At 44.2% G+C, this 19899-nt stretch overlaps 1 protein-coding gene across 13 annotated transcripts in view; it reads right to left on the minus strand.

Moving 5' to 3' along the window:
* Positions 1-271: 271 nt before the first annotated feature.
* The window catches only part of hic2 (hypermethylated in cancer 2), an 81454-nt gene continuing 61826 nt past the window's right edge, over positions 272-19899 (minus strand). For 4 of the 13 annotated variants that reach the window (XM_072587806.1, XM_072587812.1, XM_072587805.1 and 1 more), the window contains exon 2: positions 272-5000. In XM_072587806.1, coding sequence (XP_072443907.1) covers positions 3233-4969 — 1737 coding nt within the window. In that variant the 5' untranslated portion in view covers positions 4970-5000 and the 3' untranslated portion in view covers positions 272-3232. The other 9 variants (XM_072587804.1, XM_072587810.1, XM_072587803.1 and 6 more) reach the window with 9 other exon arrangements.

Consider the following 19899-nt stretch of genomic DNA (forward strand, 5'->3'; position numbering starts at 1 on the left):
ACTCTTCTTGAAATGGTAGAGTTACAAGCACAAACTGTGTGGCCATTCTTAAACCTAAATATTCACAGATCCTGGAATATGGTGCAAACTAGGAGACAAAAACACCCATTATAGGCACCTCAGGTGATCTACCAAAGAGGCTACACACATCAAACATTGGTGCTTAAAACTCGTAGATCAATACTTCAGCATTACCTCCACCTGCTACCACAAACCTATTGACATCACTTCCACCTGGGATGCTGCTAAAGTGAAGGACAAGAGACATGAATGGTTTTCAGTCAAGCTTTTAATGAAAAGATTGTAAAATAAGAGTTTGATTGCTGTACATTAAGACTGTAACATTTCTGAATGCTGAGTTCAGCATACATTTGTCTATTTTTATTATATGACACATGACAATTTTGAGCTGCAAATAATGCAGCCCTGACCTGAATTCTAGCTTTTTTTTTGCGCGAGAAAGTGACGATTTCAGAACACAAAAAAAAAGATAAATACTGTTACCCCAAGCTACGCAGTGGCAGGATGTGGAATGCTTGCCATGCAGTGACTTAGGATGAATGTGCATTGTGACAAGAAAGAAACACATTGTATTAAATACAACAAACATATTACATCTTCAATGCAAAGCCAATAGAGAAAAAAAATTGTCCAGTCTTTTGCAAATAATGTCTTCACAGGTTATGCGGTTTATGGCTATGTGGTAAGTCTCTGAGATTTTTTTTCTGTAAAAGGTCCAACTTATACAGTTTCTTGCATATGGACTGAAACTTAAATGCAAACAGTGTGTACAGGATTCAAAAAAGAAATAAATACATTCATTACTGCAAATACATACATATATTGATAAAAAGAACACTGTCAAAAAAGTGTTAAGTTTGCACCATTTTTGTCAGAAAGAAGCATTCTGCTGAGGTCTGAGACTGTTGAAAGTTTACATGTAAACAATGAGATAAATACATAATTTTTGAGTCACATGAGGTTTTTTTTATACTCATTAAAATGTGCTTTGGTTTAAAAATAGTTTCTTTTTTGTGAATTTGGGTATGAGCTTTATTTTTTTATACAACTCTGATAACTTTCAAAACAAAAAGGAACACAAAAAAAAAACATCAACGGGAACGAATGACTACAGCCTATATCTTACTTTTTTTTGCATGAGCTGCCTAGACCTCATCCGAGGCTCTTTGTGTGTATCTGAAAACAAAAGTACCCCCTCCCTCCCCACCCCATCAAAATCTTAAATATGAAACTAGTGTTCTGCCTCTCATTAAAATACAGAAAATGTCTCGATACATTATGACATTATATAAATGTAGTTGAGATTACTGCACTGTGCAGGTGCTGAACAATCCCTGAATTATGAACCTTTTATTGTCACAGTTTGGAAAGTTTACCATTTTTTAAATTTTTTTTTTAAATTTTCCTTTGAATAAAAATCTATCAACTGCAATTCTACATAACTACTCAAAATGAAAGCTCCTGTACAATACCTTCGCTGTACACAAACATAATGTCATACTCGTTTTAAGTGCTGAGAACGGTACTGCACTCTGTTCAATTGTTTAAGCTGTAATCACTAGTTTAGTTTAGATCTTCGTTTCATCCCAACATATATATATATATTAAATATATATATTTAAAACAAAAGAAAACAACAAAAAAAAATCTTGGGAAATAAGGAAAGACCATGTGTTGACTTGCTCCAGTGTCCCCTCAGTAAAACAAACTGGAATATGATCACGTGCTGTCCAAGTCATTTTTGTCACCCCAAATGCCAAAAATAAACAACTCAACTTGGTTCATTTAAGAAAGGGGCCCCTTTCTTGCGAATCCCCTCCTTCCTCCGTACCTACACTCGGTTTGAGAGGTCTAACCAAACAAAAATATATTTTTCCATCAGGACTCATACAATGTTCGAACTGAATCAATTATCAAAACGTGAAATTATCATTTAAAAAAAGAAACACAAGAACCCTAAACCAGCCCTATATATATATTATATATATATATATATATATATATTTGTTTAAAAAAAGCTTTCTGTATCTTTGTATTAGGGCATTTTAGGCGCTATTGTGACAGATACATTGTAAACCTTTTCCAAAGTAATTGGAAATCTGTTCCAATCAAAGCCATCAAAATCTGCCTCTGCGTGCCCTGATTCACTATAGTCTTTGTTTCTATGCAGCAATTGTGAATTTGGTTTCATCAGGAATGTACAGCTAAGAGACAAAAAGCTCATTATCCTCACACCTTGCTGCCTTCACTATAACTTCCGTACCATGCTAACAATAATGGGTAGGCCTTTACTGGCTAGCAGACCTATGTAAACACCAGTTTAACTCTTTCCACGCCATGCAGTTCATCTTCTCTTGGGTTCAGCAGCTCACCAATAAAAAGCTATTGAAAATACAAGCCCCGTTTCCCCTACCCCACACACCCTTCCCCACCCTCACCACGGAACTGGCCATTAACCAGCATGACTGCAGCAACTCTGAAGCAGTCATGACTTCTCGAGTGTATGGCTCAACATTCAAACACTGTACACTTTTAGATAATTTGGTCGAGGCAGATAAAACATACAAGTCTTATCTGGTCTGGTTTGGGGAAAAAAAAGCCAACATTTGGATAGAATCAAAAAGAGCTGGGATGGACAATGTAAAAATGGAAATACTAAATCTTAAATTCATTGTTATTACTTTTTAAAGAGATCTATCCCCCTTTTCCCTTGCAATATTATTTGACTAAACCTTTTATTTAGTACTTTTTCCTTATAAATTATCATTGTGAAGAGGTAGCAAGCTGATAAGTCACTTCAACCAGACTTGTTCAGCACAGGGAGAGGAGCTAAACTCGGGAGGAAATACAAAGGAAAATGTACCTAAGGAAATAACAGCAAGTCCAGCCTACACCAAACTACCCCAGCTAGATCCTCAACTTTCCAGTTTAAACATTCACATAAAAATTACAAAAGGTCCTTACTTCTTAATAAAACAAGCACCTCGAAGCTTCGAGGATTCTTTTTCTTCCCCTAAACAACTATTGGAAACTAAAGACCCCGTTCCCCGATCAATCAACCAACCCACCCAACCCCGTTGCTCGTTCTCCCATTGAAAACATGTTGTAAAGGAGGCTGGAGAGATGTGGGAGAGGAGAAAGAAACATACACACACACACGCGCACACACACACATACACAAAAATATATAATTGAGGTTGGAGTCTTTGGCTTATGTTGGTGAGGTATGCATTCTCATGTGGCTTATCAGGTTGCGTTGCTGCGTGAACTTGCCACCACAGATTTGACATTCGTAGGGCTTCTCGCCCGAGTGGACCCGCATGTGCTCGGTCAATCGGTACTGTCGTGTGAAACGCATGCCACACTCCTCACAGGCAAAAGGCTTCAAGCCCAAGTGGCTGCGCATGTGGCGGGTCATGGTGCCCCGTTGGGTGAACATCTTCCCGCAGATGTTACACGGGAAGGGCCGGGACAGCCAATGGGTCTTCTCGTGTTGCCGCAGCGTGGAGGGGTCCCTGTAGCTCTTCTCACAGACTGAGCACTTGTAGGGCCGTGAGTCGCTGGGGTACGGCGGGTTGGGGGCAGCCAGGCCACCGTCCACCTCCTCCTTCAGGTACAGTTCCTCTTCGGTGTGGCTCTCCACGTGGGCGTTGAGCTGCTCCGAGCTGGGGAAGCCCTTGCCGCAGGGGATGCACACGTACAGGTTGTCGCCGTACCCCGCTGGCTCAAAGCCGTCCTGGCCCGGCCTGTAGCCGTGGCCGCCACCTCCTCCTCCGGCCACTGCGTCCTCCTCGCCGCTCTGGGCGCTGTCCTCGCTGCACTCTCTGCCGTTCTCCTCCTCCCCTCCCTCCTCCTCCTCCACCTCATCATCCTCTTCATCTTTACAGCGCACGGCGTGCTCAAAGTGACGCCCGGAATCCCGCTCCAGCGACTTGACCAGGGGACCCATGATGACCCCGTTGAGGAGCGAGGCCCCCTCGTCCCGGCAGTTGGCGCCCTCCGGCCTGCCGTACACCTTCTCCTGCTTCAGCCAGGGGGCGCCACCCCGAACTGCCAGGCGGAAGCCCTTGGGCTGCCCGGTGTCGGCCAGGATCTGGGCGTCAGAGGCCAGATCACTCCTCTCCGGGCACTCACTGTTCTCTGCTTTGTGAGGGTTGGCGGCGCCGTCGTCGAAGGGGGCACTGTTGGTGGTAGAAACAGAGGCAGGATGCGGAGAGCCGCCTTGGCTGCACTCTCCGAGCTGCATGTCTTCCTGAGACATGTGGGGAGGGACTGAGGGGCTTTTCTTGGACAGGTCCAGGCCCAGCATCTGCTCGTGCTCCCCCTTGTTGCTGTTGGTGCTGTTATTAGTATTGCTGCTTTTGCTGGTGCCACCGTTCTGGCCGAGAGAGTGAGGGTTTCCTTTGTTCGAGCTAGCGAGGTACAACTCATCCCCGGTGACTTCCACCTGGTGCAGCTCCCCAGCCTGGAGCCTCTGGAGAGCCTCGGGGGAGCCCGAGTAGCGCGGCTGGATGACAGGAGCAGAGGGCAGCCTGTGCCCTCGCCCGGGTTTCCCTGGGCCTATCAGCTTGCCGTGCAAAGTCTTGCCGATGCGCTTCATCTTCTTCCTGCACACGGCGGCGAGGTCGTGGAGCTGGAGGTAGCTGGCTGCCGTCAGGAGGGCGTTAAAGTTCTGCTCGCTGGCCTGGTCCGTGCCCAGGAGCTTCCCGGTGTAGATAAAATCGAGGATCTGTCGGAAGATGGTGGCGTTGACCATATCAGTGTCCAGGTTGATCAAGTTGTCATGGAGCACGAGGGACTTGAAGTACATGCTACTGGCTGCCAGGATGTTCTTGTGGGCACGGAACAGGGCATTCTCCACCACAATGATAACGTCACAGAAGAACCCCTTGCTTCTCTGTTGGTTTAGCTGCAGCAGCAGTTGTTTGGCGTGATTTGGGAGCTCCATTTCCACCTCTAATTCCTCAAACTTTAACCACCTGGAAAAGCAAAATAACAAACATGCTTAAAAGTTATTAGAAAAAGCATTGAAAAGACTTTATGCACGTGCCCTATCTTCAAGTTGGTGTGCCCCAATACTTGCTGTTGCGAGGAGTGGCAGACACGTCAATCATTTACCTGCAGATATCAATGCATGCTTCATAAGGATAGCTCATCAATGTTGACCACATTCAGTTTCCTCTGCATAACACAGCAATTACTTTGGAGAAAGAGAGGACGGCAGATGCTGGAGATCAGGGTTGGGTGTGTGGCGCTGGAGAAGCACAGCAGGTGACGCAGCATCAGGGACTGCATTGCTAATGAAGGGCTTATGTCCAAAACATCGATTCTCCTGCTTCTCGGATGCTGCCAGACCTGCTGTGCTTTTCCAGCAACACACTCTTAATTATTACTTTGGGCCAGGGTAGTGCTGAGGATGCCTCTTCAAAAAAGGGGACCAATTTACTTGGCCTAAAGCTCACAATGTTTAATAAAAATGATGGGCTGAAAGGTTTTTATGGCACAGTGGCAGCTTCCCCACCTCTGGGCCTGAAAATCTGGGTTCACGTCCCACTTACCCCAGAAGCGTATCAGGGAAAAAGAAAAAAAATCAATGTGATGTCGATGTGGTGTCAGCAGAAAAAGAACTGAAGGGCTCTTGTAGAGTCCCTGCTTCTAAGCCAGGATGCCTTGGTTCAAGTCTCACCGAATTCAGGGGGAATGCCATAACACATCTGAACAGGTTGGTTATAAATATCAACAGCAGCACAGTGGTACTGTCCCTACCTCTTGGCTTAAATACCTGGGTTCTGGTCCCACCTGCTCCAGTGGTGTGTAGTAACATCTCTGCACAGGTTCTCGATGGGCTGAATGGCCAAACCTCTCCTCCTAAAAAAAGTGTCCAAAGTTGACCAGGCAGAATAGAGGGAGGCAATTTTATGGCCACTAATTTAGTGATGGATTGGAAGGTGGAGGGAGACACACTGAAAACTCTCTCCCCACTGCCACCACTACCCTGTAACTGTAACTACATCATTACAGACCATTGATTATCTCAAGTTTCTTCCATCCAAAATTTGGACACTTTCAAATGTTGAAATAAACATCACCAAATGGTTTGGCAATATGGAGTTAAACAGGATATAAATATATTGATGCACATGGATATCATCTGCAGATTAGGAAGTACTGAGATACACAGCTTTTTAGAAAATGCTTTGAAGAGTAATGGTTGTGCAACAGAAATACACAGTATAATCTCATTTTACCAAATGAAAAATTAAATGCTCATTTATTCAGTTTAACTCCACATGCTTTGTATAAAGTTACATTTGGAATGTCCAGTTTGTGGGCTGCAGCTGCCTCCTCTTCATCGTGGCCATGCAATCCCTTTCCACGCCCATCCCCCACCAGGATGGTCTCCGGGCTCTCTGCTTCGTCCTGAAGCAAAGGCCTGAACTGTCCCCACTCCCCCACCACCCTCTTCCTCACCCGCACCCTCACCCTCAACAACTTCTCTTTTAACTCCTCTCATTTACTCCAGGCCAGAGGGGTGGCCAAGGGGACCCACATAGGCCCTGGTTATGCCTGCCTGAGTAATGGGGTATGTGGAACATTTTTGTTCCAGTACAATTCTGGCCCCACCCACAACCCTTTCCCCCATGTATCAATGATATCATTGGTGCTGCTTCCCTTTCTTGCCCAGAATTGGATTTTTGTTTCCAGTTTCCACCCCACCTTCACCTGGTCTCTCTCGGATTCCTCCTTTCCATTCCTCAACAATGGTTTCTATTCCTAGGGATAGATTGGCCACTAATATCCACGAGAAACCCACCGACTCCGACAGGTACCTGAACTATACATCCTCACACGCCGCTTTCTGTAAAGACACCATTCCATTCTCTCAGTTCCTCAGTCTCTGTCACATATGTTCCAATGATGCCAACTTCAACAAGGGAGCCTCCGAAATGTCCATCATCTTCCTCAATTGAGGATTCCCCTGCACCGTTGTTGACAGGACCCTCAACTGGGTCTGACCCACCTCCTGCACTTCTGCCCTCACCCCCTCTCTTCCTTCCTGCCATAGTGATAAGGTTCCTCTTATCCTTACCTACCAGATCCACATCCAGAAGATCAGCAGCTGCCATTTCTACACTAGACACCGATTTCCCTCCCCTCCCTTGTCTGACTTCCGCAGGGACCATTCTGTCCAGGACACCTTGGCCCACTTGTCTTTTACTCCCAACAACCCCCACATCTTCCCCGCAAGCACCGAAGGTGTAACACCTGCTCATTTACCTTCTCCCTCCTCGGTATCCAAGGGCCCAAACACACATTCCAGGTGAAGAAGCACTTTACTTGCACTTCCCACAATCTAGTCTCCTGCATTTACTGTTCACAGTGTGGTCTCCTATACATCAGGGAAACAAAGCGTAGACTGGGTGACCACTCCACAGAACATCGATGTTTCCGTCTGCAAAAAAGAGCTGCCAGTTGCCTGACACTTTTACACAGGCATAAACCCAGGGCCTATGTCGGTCCCCTTGGCCACCCCTCTGGTCTGGAGTAAATGAGAGGAGTTAAAAGAAAAGTTGTTGAGGGTGAAGAGGAGCTTCAGGCCTTTGCTCCAGGACAAAACAGACAGCCCTGAGACCATCCTGGTGGGGGATGGGCGTGGAAAGGGATTGCATGGCCACGATGATGAGGAGGCAGCTGAGAGCAATATTTGTCTCAGGCTTGGTGCAGTACTTCAGAGAAGCTCAGCATAAACTGGAGGACCACCACCTTATTTTCCACTTGGGGTCCTGCAGCCCTCCGGACTCAATATCGAGTTCAATAATTTTAGGGCCTGAATTCTACCATGGCCTAGTCCCCAGTCCCACACACATCAGGCCTAGTTATCACATAGTCTGCCATCACACACTACCTATTGTTAGTCACTGACAGTCTCCATTAACACTCCTTGCCAGATCATTATCAAATCCTTTGTCTGTCCAACCGTTCTCCTCTCTCTTTGGGCTCTACCCCCACCTATCACTTACTCCTTATCCCCTACCCCTACCCTACCTTCTGCATATAAATCAACATTTTCCTAGCTACCGTCAGTTCACCAGGCCTGAAATGTTAACTGATTTCTCTGCGCAGATGCTGCCTGACCTGCTGAGCTTTTCCAGCAACTTTGTTTTTGTTTCTGATTTCCAGCATCTGCAGTTCTTTCAGTTTTATATTGGAAGGGTCACCGGCTTTTTCCAATATTTGGTATCGGTTACTTTAAATCAGATAGCTTATGTAAATCGTTGCTCAAAACAGAGTCACAGATGTACAGCATAGAAGCAGACCCTTCAGTCCAACTCATCCGTGCTGACCAAATATCCTAAATTAATCTAGTTCCTTTTGCCAGCATTTGGCCTACATCCCTGTAAACCCTTCCCATTCATGTACCCATCCAGATGCCTTTTAAGTGTTGTAATTGTACCAGCCTCCACCACTTCCTCTGGCAGCTCATTCCGTATACGTACCACTCTGTGTGAAAAAGTTGTCCCTTCGGTCCCTTTTAAATCTTTCCCCTCTCACCTTAAACCTATGCCATGTCAGCAGGAGGTTCTGGGCCTACTGCAGGACTTCAGCACAAACAGAATCAGATAGTTCAGTGGGCTACGCGAACGCTCCCACAGCTTTCAGACAGTTAAATTACACTGGTCAACCATGCAGCCATGTCTTTCATAGTTCAAACTCAATGAATGGCCTGGTTTGGTGCCATCTTACTGACCTGATCAAGCTAGAGCATCTCCAGCATACTTGCTCCTCTCGCTCTGTACCTCTCCACATTTATTGCCAATCACTACCTTGTGGAGAACTTGCAGATTATTATTTTATATTGAAGGCACAAGATATATGAAAATTTTTGGTTGTTATTATTGAGGGAGTACTGCACTGAATGAAATCTCAAAGAGACCCTACAACGAGGTGAATGTAAAAAAAAACATGGCACTTTTCATTAAGAGACTCTTGCTATGTCCACATCAACAGCTCTCTTCATGGATGCACCAAAATCGACTGGTTATTTACTTCACCGCTGTCTACGGGACTGTACTCTGTTCAAAATGGTCACTCTCTTTCCTACAAAACAGGGAACATGCTTCTGAATTTATTTAGGACATGGTAACAGAGTAGCAAATGGGAAAGTATTTCCCTTATGTGATGTGATTTCAGATCTTTGAAGCGCTTACTAAGGTAATAGAACTCTGTCTTGAATACCCAAAAACCGTAAGCTGCACCCACAAAATAAAACCCCCAAAAAGTTGAAAGTTGGACAGTAAATTTATATTTTTTTAAAAAAATCTGCTTTCAAAATCACATGCCCCAATTTCAACATCAGCAAATTGTATTAATAAAAAGTGTCTTTAATATAGCAAAATGAGCGGAGGTACTTTGTGAAAGCAGTAGCATATAGATTTTGACATACTGGGCACTGGAGAGCTAGATGCTAAGGAATGGAACAAGAGGAAAGCATACAGTAAAGCAAAAAAGTGTCATATGAAAATTCCAAAGTTTAGGGTCTTGGCTGTTGACCACCAATTGTAGGGTGATTAAAATTGGGGATGCTCAAGAGGCCAGAATTCGAGGCGCACAGATATCCCAGTATTGCAAAAGGAGAGATTATCAAGAAAAAGCAGCCAAAATCTTGGAGGAATTTGAAAATGAGGATGTGAATCTTAAAAGTTGAGGAAATGCTTAACCAGGATTTGATGTAGTCGACAAATCCAAATGTGAATGGACCTTAGTTCCAATTAGAATAGGGATAGCGCACAGTTTTGGGTAACTAAAGATAACTTCTTTACAAAAAGGGAATACTACACTTTAAAATAAGTCTTAGTTAAGGATGGCCCTTGATATGGACAATGCAAGAGACCATTCAGAAGAGTGCTGGAATAGTCAAGCGTGGAGATCGCAAAGTCATGGATGAGGTTTTATCAGAGATAGGGATGGAGTCAGAGGATGTTATGAATGTGCCTTTGGTGATTCTTTTTAAAAAGCGGGGGGAAGAAACAGTTCAACTTACAAACTTCATGTTGCTTCAGAACATGTACATATGCTATGGTTAACCAAGAGTATCAGTTTTAGTCATAGTGGAAATGCTTTCCATCACCAAACAAATTTTTAAAAATTTAAATCAGATTTAATAATGAACCCCCAATCGGTGAATATACAGGTACTTTGCAAAAAGAACAGAAATGGTTGAGAGACACAGGACAATGTGTTTCACAGACAACCAAGTCATAGTGACTGAGTGCAGCGTCAGAAAACATGCACAGCAAGATCCCATAATTATTTTACTTCTGCAGTGACATTGGTCAAGGGAAGAATATTGATCAAGATTAGAGAAATACTGAAATTAAAATAAACTCTCAATGCTGGGAACACTCTGGTACTCACTAATCTCAGATGCTGTCAGGCTGGTGGAGAGTTGCTGCATTTTTTAGAATGGATTCCCAGCGGCACTTCCTTACCAGAAATCTTTTGGGGGCTGCCATCTTCCCCAACCATAGCAACTGGAACAGTCAGAAATTTAATGCCTCATGAAAACTGCAAATCAAATGATGCTGTGCTTTCCCAGTTCCGCCCCACACAAGCTACAAGCTCCAGTTATGTCTGAATCCACAACATCGGAGGTGGTCGTATCTTACTGACTTCTGCAACACAATCAGACTTCTCAGCCCAATACTGTTGTGTTGGAGTTTATGCTTCACACAAACCTCCTGCTGCTTTCCTCATCTAACCCATCAATATATCAAAAGCAGAGGCTGACGATATACTCTCCCAATCTCCAGCACCAATATCCGTATGTTCATTTTCAAAACTGCAAGTAACAGACCTCACCTTCCAAAAAACGGAAAGACTGCAGAGACACGGAGTGGGGAAGGAGAAGGGTACAAGCCTGTTAGACACCTTTTCAAACAACAGTAATTAATTAATTAATTAAGACTGCTGCTTCGGAAACAAATTCAGCTGTTCTTTAGCCTTTTATGGTGTTCGCTAAAACTTCTTGCTGAGTCAGGTTTGCTCTGTCACAGACATGCTGGTGCAGAATATCCTATCTGAAGTTAAGAAAATGTAGAATCAGTAATTTCACTGACTATTCTAATACCCCAAAAGGAAAAAAAAACACCAAAACAGCCAGCATCTTCATGTTTCTTCTCTAATTTAATCAAGACATTTTAGACATCATCGAACCATGGCAAGGATCCTTCATATTCATCTTGCCTCACAACGGGGGGAACAGACACAGGACTGCAGCATTTTTGACCATCCACCATTGCATATAAAAAGAGTTGAAAAGATTGTTTAACCATTTAAGCATGTTTGACATTTTATCAGCCTAAAAATATGACAAGCATCGCCAGAGGGTGAAAGCATACCAATATAAAAGAAGTGTTTTTTAAAAGCAATGATACAGCCCTGGGTGTGCTTTTGGTGATGTCGGAAATAATTTCAGAAGCATAGAATTTTGTAAAGATTTTTAAATTCGGGCGGTCCATAAAAGAGCATACACACATACGCACACCATGCATGAAATACTCCAACTGAAAAATAAAATGCTCAAAAAAGGCTCCTCTCATTTTAAATGTTTTGAATGAAGCACAAAACTGCCATTGAACCACGTCGTAGCACTGGCTGATCAATCAAAAGGCCTTCTCTTCTCAAGCTGAACAGCTCGATCACATGGTTAACAGACAAGGAAGCACTCTTGTCAAAACTCATTCACTCGCCCTACAAGAGCAACCCAAAAGATTCCTCAAAACAAATCTTACAAAAAGGTTTCACCCAACAATTCATGGGACTAATGTTTACCTGTGCAACTACGGATACCCCTCACATGCATGACAGACAAAATCTGTGCAACAATATGTACATATATGCACCGAGTTGCATTTATATAGTGCCTTTCATGATCACAGGAGGTTTCCAAACGCTTCACTGCCAGTAAACACTTTTGAAATGCCAGTCACTATTTACCTAAAGGAAGCATGGCAAGATCCCATAAAAGCAATGTGATAAAAAGAGATCACCTGCTCATGGTGTTGCTAGATGATGAAACATTGGTTCAATCACCATGGAGAACAACCCAGCTGGTCAAAGAAATATTTTTCACATTGACAGCAGGGAGCAGAAAGACGTCAGTTCAGCATCTCATCCAAAATACAGCCACTGACAATTCAGAACTCCCTCTGTTCAGCTGAATGCCAGCCCTATCGTCGTTCTCAAGTCTGCAAAGTGGAATGTGAAAGCACAAACTTCTGACTAAGAAAGAGAGAGTTACCCACTGAGTCATGGCTTCCATACATTTACACACTACTGTACACTCAGAGAGACACATATACTTTTTAAAAACACTTTCATGGGGTATGTGAGTCACTGACAAAGCCAGCCAGCAGTTTTTAAGCCATCCCAGATTGCTTGGCTTGCTGGGCCTCTTCACAGGGAAGCCGAATACATTGCTGTGGATCTGGAGACAAGGCCAGACCAGGCAAGGATGGCAGATTTCTTTTCCTAAAAGCGATGGGTTTTTAAACAACAAAAACAGAAATTGCTGGGGAAGCTCAGCAATTCTGGCAGCACTGGAGGAGAGAAATCAGAGTTAGCGTTTGAGTCCAGTGACCCTTTCTCAGGGGTTTTTATAACCACAATTTTGTGGTCACCATTGCTTAGAATAATCGTCAATTCTACATTTAATTAATTTTATCCACAGGAAGTGAAACAGTGCATCCAGAACATTACCCTGGGCCTCTTACTAGTCCAGTGACATTCCACTGCAACACCCACCCATGCACATGATACCATGGCACTATATTAAATAAAAAATGGATCTCTGTCATGGGGACACAGGCGTGTCCACATTAAAAGCCTACATATACATCCACCCATACGGTGCCGTTTACTCCACATTATCAATGCAAATCTCAACTCTTCAACGTTGTAATGAAGTTAGTTATCACACCTTTCTGCGATATCTTGGGACCTGGGTGCATCGATACTATACCTCAACAATCAATCATCCCACGATTTATGATGTACTGAATGGAGCAGAGGAAGAAAACAAAGAATATTCACAGAGAAAAGTTGACATGTGGGCACAAGTAACATGCCTTTCTTTTACAAAAAAAAACATAAAAATGAAACAAGTTAAATATTACGCTGAAACTGAGCCGGATATGCCAGACGCTTGCTATGATCCTTAGTGTCTGGCAGGTTGATTTCCCAGATAATTCAAGTTAATGGACTTAAAGTTGGCAATTCTGCAAAATTATTTTCAATAGGTTTCCCTGTGGCATTTTGAACCCCTCCTTCAATTATTTAACAGTTTGACAGCAAAGCAAGATGATTTATCAGTGCTCTTCTATAGTTATTTTTAATAACTGACAGTAATTATGCATTTGAATGCGAACCAAAATATTCCCAACAGCAATTTGGTACGTTAATACTTTGAAGAAAGGCATTTATCTATGTATGATGAAGTATAAAAGGTTTTGAAATTAAAGCCTTAAAATTCAGAAGGTAACAAGATCAATAACAATTTGAACTAAAAGACGACTGCTCCCTTTTAACGATATGCCAGTCTTCCCTATTCCTGCTATCTCCTCCAGCCCCTCCAAATCTTGATTGCATCTCCAACTTTTGTGGCTTCATCATTGGCAGCTTTGCTTCCAGCCACCAACTCTGTAACCCCCTCCCTAAGCCTCCCCATCGTTTCCTGTTCTGCACCTTAAAGTCTTCCTCTTTCCTGCCCTGGTGTTCCTTTAATGGGGCTTGGCAGTGTACCTTGCTTGCTAATGCTTTTCTGAAGTGTCTTGGGATGTTTCATTACGCTGTAGAGGCACCTTTGTTGAACCTTTCTCTTGGGAGATGTCTAAAGCCAAGAGCTACAGAATGTTTTCCAAAAGCCTCCTAAGAGATCGAATTGCCAAGCAATGCAGGATTCAGGGATCAGATCAGAGTCAATTCTCAGTGTTCACCGTTCTGTTGCAAACTGATGAGCAACAAGGGGCTTTAGCCAACTTTGATGGTGGATCATGAAGAATAATTACTCTCCCCAATCTGCTTCTCATTAAAACAAAAAAAAAACAGCTCAGGAGTTTGCACCTTCTTCCTGCTACCTGCCTGTGGACCAGCAGTGGACTGATGACCTGTTAGAAAGGAATCCAAGGGAGTGGAAGAAACACAACTAAGTGGGACAGAAAAATATCTCAATTATAAATGAAAAGGAATGCCATTCACATGCAGTTAAATTCACGTGTGCAAGTGCACAACAGAACTGTTACAGCGCAAAAGGAGGCCATTTAGTCCATCAAGTCTGGACTGGCTCTCTGAATGAGCATTGACTTAGCTTCATTCTCCTACCTTTCCCCCTTCAGCCATGAATGCTGTTCTTGATACATAAATTATCCCTTGGTAGTATAGGACTTCAGCCTTGTGAAAAACTGACAAGTTGTCAAAGCTTTTGGTTGTATCTTCATTTCACTACAAGGAATAGATTTGGTGACGTTGTTTCCCCCCCCCCCCCAGACTGCTTCCTGTGTCCTAGTTTCTGATGAGGGATAGATTAAAAGCTTTGACTTTGTCACTTGTGAAGCGATTTTTTAATTTGTTTCCATTTAAATATTAAATAATCATTCAAGACCCTAGCAAATGCCTCAGTTGAAACTGCCTCCACCACATTTCCAAACAATGCATTCCATACCCCAATGTTTCTTCTCACAAGAAATTTCCTTATAGCTGTGCTCTCTCATTCTAGATCGTTTTCCGGCGTCTCAGATGTCTACAACACACAGAAAAAGGCCATTTGGCCCGTCGATTATGCAATGGTCAAGAACAAGTACCTTTCTCCCCACCTAAATTGTAAACCAAGGGAACTTCGGATGGTGTAAATCAGAAAGTTTTTTTTTTGAGGAAGGGCCACTCGACCTGAATTGCTAATTCTGGTTTCTCTCCTTGGATGCTGTCAGACAAACTGAACTTTTTCCAGCAGGACTTTTTCTGAACAGGAAACGGTCCAGCCCTTTGGTTCACGATGTTTGCCGAAGACTACCAAGGGCAAATTAAAATAATGCCCTAGATCTATATCCTCCCATCCGTATACTCTTTGTTTATTCCTACCTACTCTGTCCAGACCCCACGGTACGTTGACAACTCCTGCCAAAGCTCCCCTTAAAAGGTGTATATATATATATATATATTTAAAAATATTTTTGATCAACCTGTTCAGAGTTGTTATCAGACACCTCTAGAGCAGGTGGGACTTGTACTCAGGTCTGCCGGTCCGATGGTCGGGGCATGACGACTGCACAGTCCTAATTTCTCCAAACTACGTTCACAGCTGAAGTTTCTTGTTGACTAGAATTGTCTGCTAAGGCTCTGTACCACCCACCCCTCCTGATTTCTGCAACAAGGCGGGGCGGGGAGGAGTGTGAGAGTGTGGAGAGATACCACAACTATCCTGTGTGTAAAAAAAAAATCAACAGCGAGAGAGAGAGAGAAACAAAACAGAAGTCATACCGGACTTGAAACGTTAACCCCGTTTCCTCTCTCCACAGAAACTGCCTGACCTGTCGACTTTCTCCAGCACGTTGGCGTGTTCATGTCATTTTTGCGACTGCACAGAGTCAAGCGGATGATCGGGCGTTATGTGGTGGCGAGTCAGAGGAGAGTGGGACACACTCAGGGGAGAGCTATAAATACCAGGAGGTCTCACTGCAGACTATCCTGAACGACTTTCACTCAGTCAGTGCACAACACATTAAAACCCAAAGTCTTTTTTGACTTTTCACTCACTCTGGCGAAGTGAGGAAGTGGGTGATCCACCACGGAGTAAAAATCCTCCCCACCGACAGCTCGTTAAAGCAACTGTTCCCTCCAACAGATGAAAAAGCACTAAAATACAAACAAACTTGAAGCGGACAATTTCAACCCCAGCGGCAGTTCAGATGGAGAGGCGTTGACTTGTACCACAACTCTTGGGGGGGGGGGGGGGGGGGGGGGAAAAGAGGCCTCCTTCATTCGTTGCTCAGCTTTGGGGTTTTCTGGTCGAACCAGCCGAACTGGTTAACTCACAGCGCGGCTTGTACGAAATAACGCGTGTGCTGAGGCCGTTCCCTATTCTGTCTGGTGCACACCAGGGCTAGCAGCAGCTGAGATCAGGAATGAGGTTAGTGATTGACGAGAAATGGCTGTGGCCGGGACATGTCAGCATCCAGGAGGCAGGGAGTAGTGTACTTGGACAATTCTGTGCTGCACTTGTGAACCTTGCCTCTCCCAATCCTCTCCACCTGACCAGACTGTTCATCTCAAGCTGCTATTTTCACATTTGCACTGTGCTAACGGGACAGGCTCGGTGTTCTACTTGGGGGTCCCCTCTCCAGTGGCTTCTGGCCCTAACTTACTACAAAACAAAGCAATTTGGAATTGCAACATTCTCTGCCATGCCTACGGCTCCCTGGTGGTAAGCTTGAGCATTTCAGGCTCTGTACTGTCGTCTCTGGCCAGTCCATGTTGGAGCTGCTCGACTTGGGGGCCTATCAGTAAGCAGAAGAAAGATTAGATTCTCTACAGCATGGAAACAGGCCCTTCAGGCCAGCAAGCCTACGCTGACCCTCTGAAAAGCAACCCACCCAGACCCATTCGTCCGCCCACGTTTACCCATGACTAATGCACCGAACAAAATAGGTGAATTGGCTATGCCACACTGCCCAATCTGCACTTCTTTGGACTGTGGGAGGAAAACTACGCAGACAGATAAATGCGAGGTGCTGCATTTTGGGAAAGCAAATCCTAGCAGGAATTATACACTTAATGGTAAGGTCCTAGGGAGTGTTGCTGAACAAAGAGATCTTGGAGTGCAGATTCATAGCTCCTTGAAAGTGGAGTCGCAGGTAGATAGGATAGTGAAGGCAGTGTTTGGTATGCTTTCCTTTATTGGTCAGAGTATTGAGTACAGGAGTTGGGAGGTCATGTTGCGGCTGTACAGGACATTGGTTAGGCCACTGTTGGAATATTGCGTGCAATTCTGGTCTCCTTCCTATCGGAAAGATGTTGTGAAACCTGAAAGGGTTCAGAAAAGATTTACAAGGATGTTGCCAGGGTTGGAGGATCTGAGCTACAGGGAGAGGCTGAACAGGCTGGAGCTGTTTTCCCTGGAGCGTCGGAGGCTGAGGGGTGACCTTATAGAGGTTTACAAAATTATGAGGGGCATGGATAGGATAAATAGACAAAGTCTTTTCCCTGGGGTCGGGGAGTTCAGAACTAGAGAGCATAGGTTTAGGGCGAGAGGGGAAAGATATAAAAGAGACCTAAGGGACAACTTTTTCACACAGAGAGTGGTACGTGTATAGCATGAGCTGCCAGAGGATGTGGTGGAGGCTGGTACAATTGCAACATTTAAGAGGCATTTGGATGGGTATATGAATAGGAAGGATTTGGAGGGATATGGGCCGGGTGCTGGCAGGTGGGACTAGATTGGGTTGGGATATCTGGTCGGCATGGACGGGTTGGACCGAAGGGTCTGTTTCCATGCTGTACACTTCTATGACTCTATGATGTGGAGAACTTGCAAACTCAGCACAGAGTCACCCGAGGCAGGAATCGAACCCAGGTCCCTGGCGCTGTGAGCTGCCCCCAGGTCACAATCAATAAGGAAGTAAAAATCAACAATAAGAAATGACAAGGTTTTGGCTTTAAATAGGTGGAGGAAAGCTGGCCTCATGGAACAATTGAAAAGTTTATTAAACCAGAGTCTCGGGTAACGTTCCAGGGACAGAATCCTGCCATGGCAGATGGTGGAATTTGAAGTAAATTAAAAGGATAAATCTGGAGTCTAATGAAGCGATTGTTGGAAAGCACCCACCTGGTTCACTAATGTCTTTTAAAGGGAAGAAAATCTGTTGTCCTGGTTAGGCCTACACATGACTCCAGTCCTAGAACCAATGTGGTTGACTTTTAACTGACCCGGCAGCAGTGATGCTCACATTCGTGTGAATCAATTTTAAAAAGTCATTTATTTGTCTCATTGATGGGAGGTGGGGCGGGGAAAAGGACCTGGTTTTCCTGACAGCTTGAAGGCCACCAGGTAATTGATGCTGGAATAAAAGTTTGATGATCGCAGTATGTAAGAAACCCCCAAGACCACTAAGACTCAACAGGAGTCTTAGTACCAAACAGTAAAAAGGTGCGGAACATAATCTGTCCTGGAGCAAGCTGGATTTTCCCTTAGAAGGAAATAGTTTCTCACTCCAGTGTTGGAAGTCCTTCAGACTGAAGTCAACAAATTGCCTGGTGGCATTTCCTGTCAAGATCTTTCTGCACAAGACAGCTGTTGCCCTTCAGTGCAACTGCGGGAAAGACACAAAAGTTAAAAGGGGATGAAAAGACAACTTAGCAGAGTTCAGGCAGCATCAGAGATATCCCCCAGCTATAGAGGCTCATGTGTACCACCCAGTCCTCTGACACCAATTTATTTCTCACAAGATGGTCACAAGATGACTACTGAAGGAGGTCATAACTAATTCAAATGGCAACAGCAAACTGCTATACCACGCCCTCCTCCTCACCCAAACATCCACAAACATTTATTTCTCTGACAGGGTTTACAGGGAAAGTAATCAGCAGTCGTGCAGACACTGCAGCTGCAACAGCAGATCAGACGGGTGGGAATTCTCAAATTTGTAACTCCTCTCCTGACTTCTGCCTTGCAGATGGTGAACAGGCTTTGGGAAGTCAGGAGTGTGATGAAATACTCCCCACCGGCCTGGGTATACACATGTCCAGCAACACATGAAGCTTAACGACATTCAATGCAAAGCAGCTCAATGCATTATCCTGCTCGCCATCCCAAATGTTCACTCTGCCCTCGGGAATGCCCCAGCAATAGACTATTGAATCAAACTACAACAATACATAAAGAAAGGAAACCAGACGGACCACTTGACATTGACCAAGGCACTGAAAACGAGAACAGCAACCACAGTCCGGTTGACCCTGTAAAGTCCTTACCAACATTTGTGGACTGATGCTAAAATTGGGAGAGTTGTCCCACAGACTAATCAAGCAATAGTCTCATGTTGACTATAAAAAGGTATGTTTCAGTGTATATTGCTATGTTCAGGCAACACCATTCATCATCATCATCATCATCATCCCTGGGTAGGTCCTGTTCCACTGGTAGGACAGGGTAATGGTATAGTACACTGTTGGGAAATTGCTGCCCTTGCAGTCTATAATATAAACTCTGGATGCAATGTAGTCTCTTGGAATCAGGTCAAACAGTAGCAAAAAGATTTGATTACCATCTCTTGTCAGTTCCACATCCTGACGTACCCCCAAGTCTCAGTTGATGGATCAGTCTTCTATGTTGAAGATCATTCAGATGGAGGAAGCACTGAAGGTGGGGAAGGCACAGAAAATACCCTGGAGGATGTCCATCAGCTAGTGATTTGGTGGCACCTCTCCTGATCAAGCTAACAAATTCCTAAAGTTCCTGACCTCATTACAGCCTTGGTTTAAAATGTAAACAAATCAGGAAACGCCAGAGGTGAAGGGAGAGTTACTGCCCCCGATAACTAGAAACAAAAAAAAAACTGCAGATGCTAGAATCCAAAGTAGACAGGCAGGAGGCTGGAGGAACACAGCAAGCCAGGCAGCATCAGGAGAAGTTGATATTTTGGGTGTTATCACAGCCTCCTGTCTGTCTGCCTTGACACCTCGGCAGCACTGGACCAAGTATGGAATCAAGGAGCACATGACACCAGGTTATAGTCCAGCAGGTTTATTTGAAATCACAAGCTCTTGATGCGCTCCTAAAGCTTGCTATCACAAATAAAATTGTTGGACTATAACCTGGGGGCATGT

This window comes from Chiloscyllium punctatum, chromosome 17 (assembly GCF_047496795.1).
Source record: "Chiloscyllium punctatum isolate Juve2018m chromosome 17, sChiPun1.3, whole genome shotgun sequence".
Taxonomy (NCBI): domain Eukaryota; kingdom Metazoa; phylum Chordata; class Chondrichthyes; order Orectolobiformes; family Hemiscylliidae; genus Chiloscyllium; species Chiloscyllium punctatum.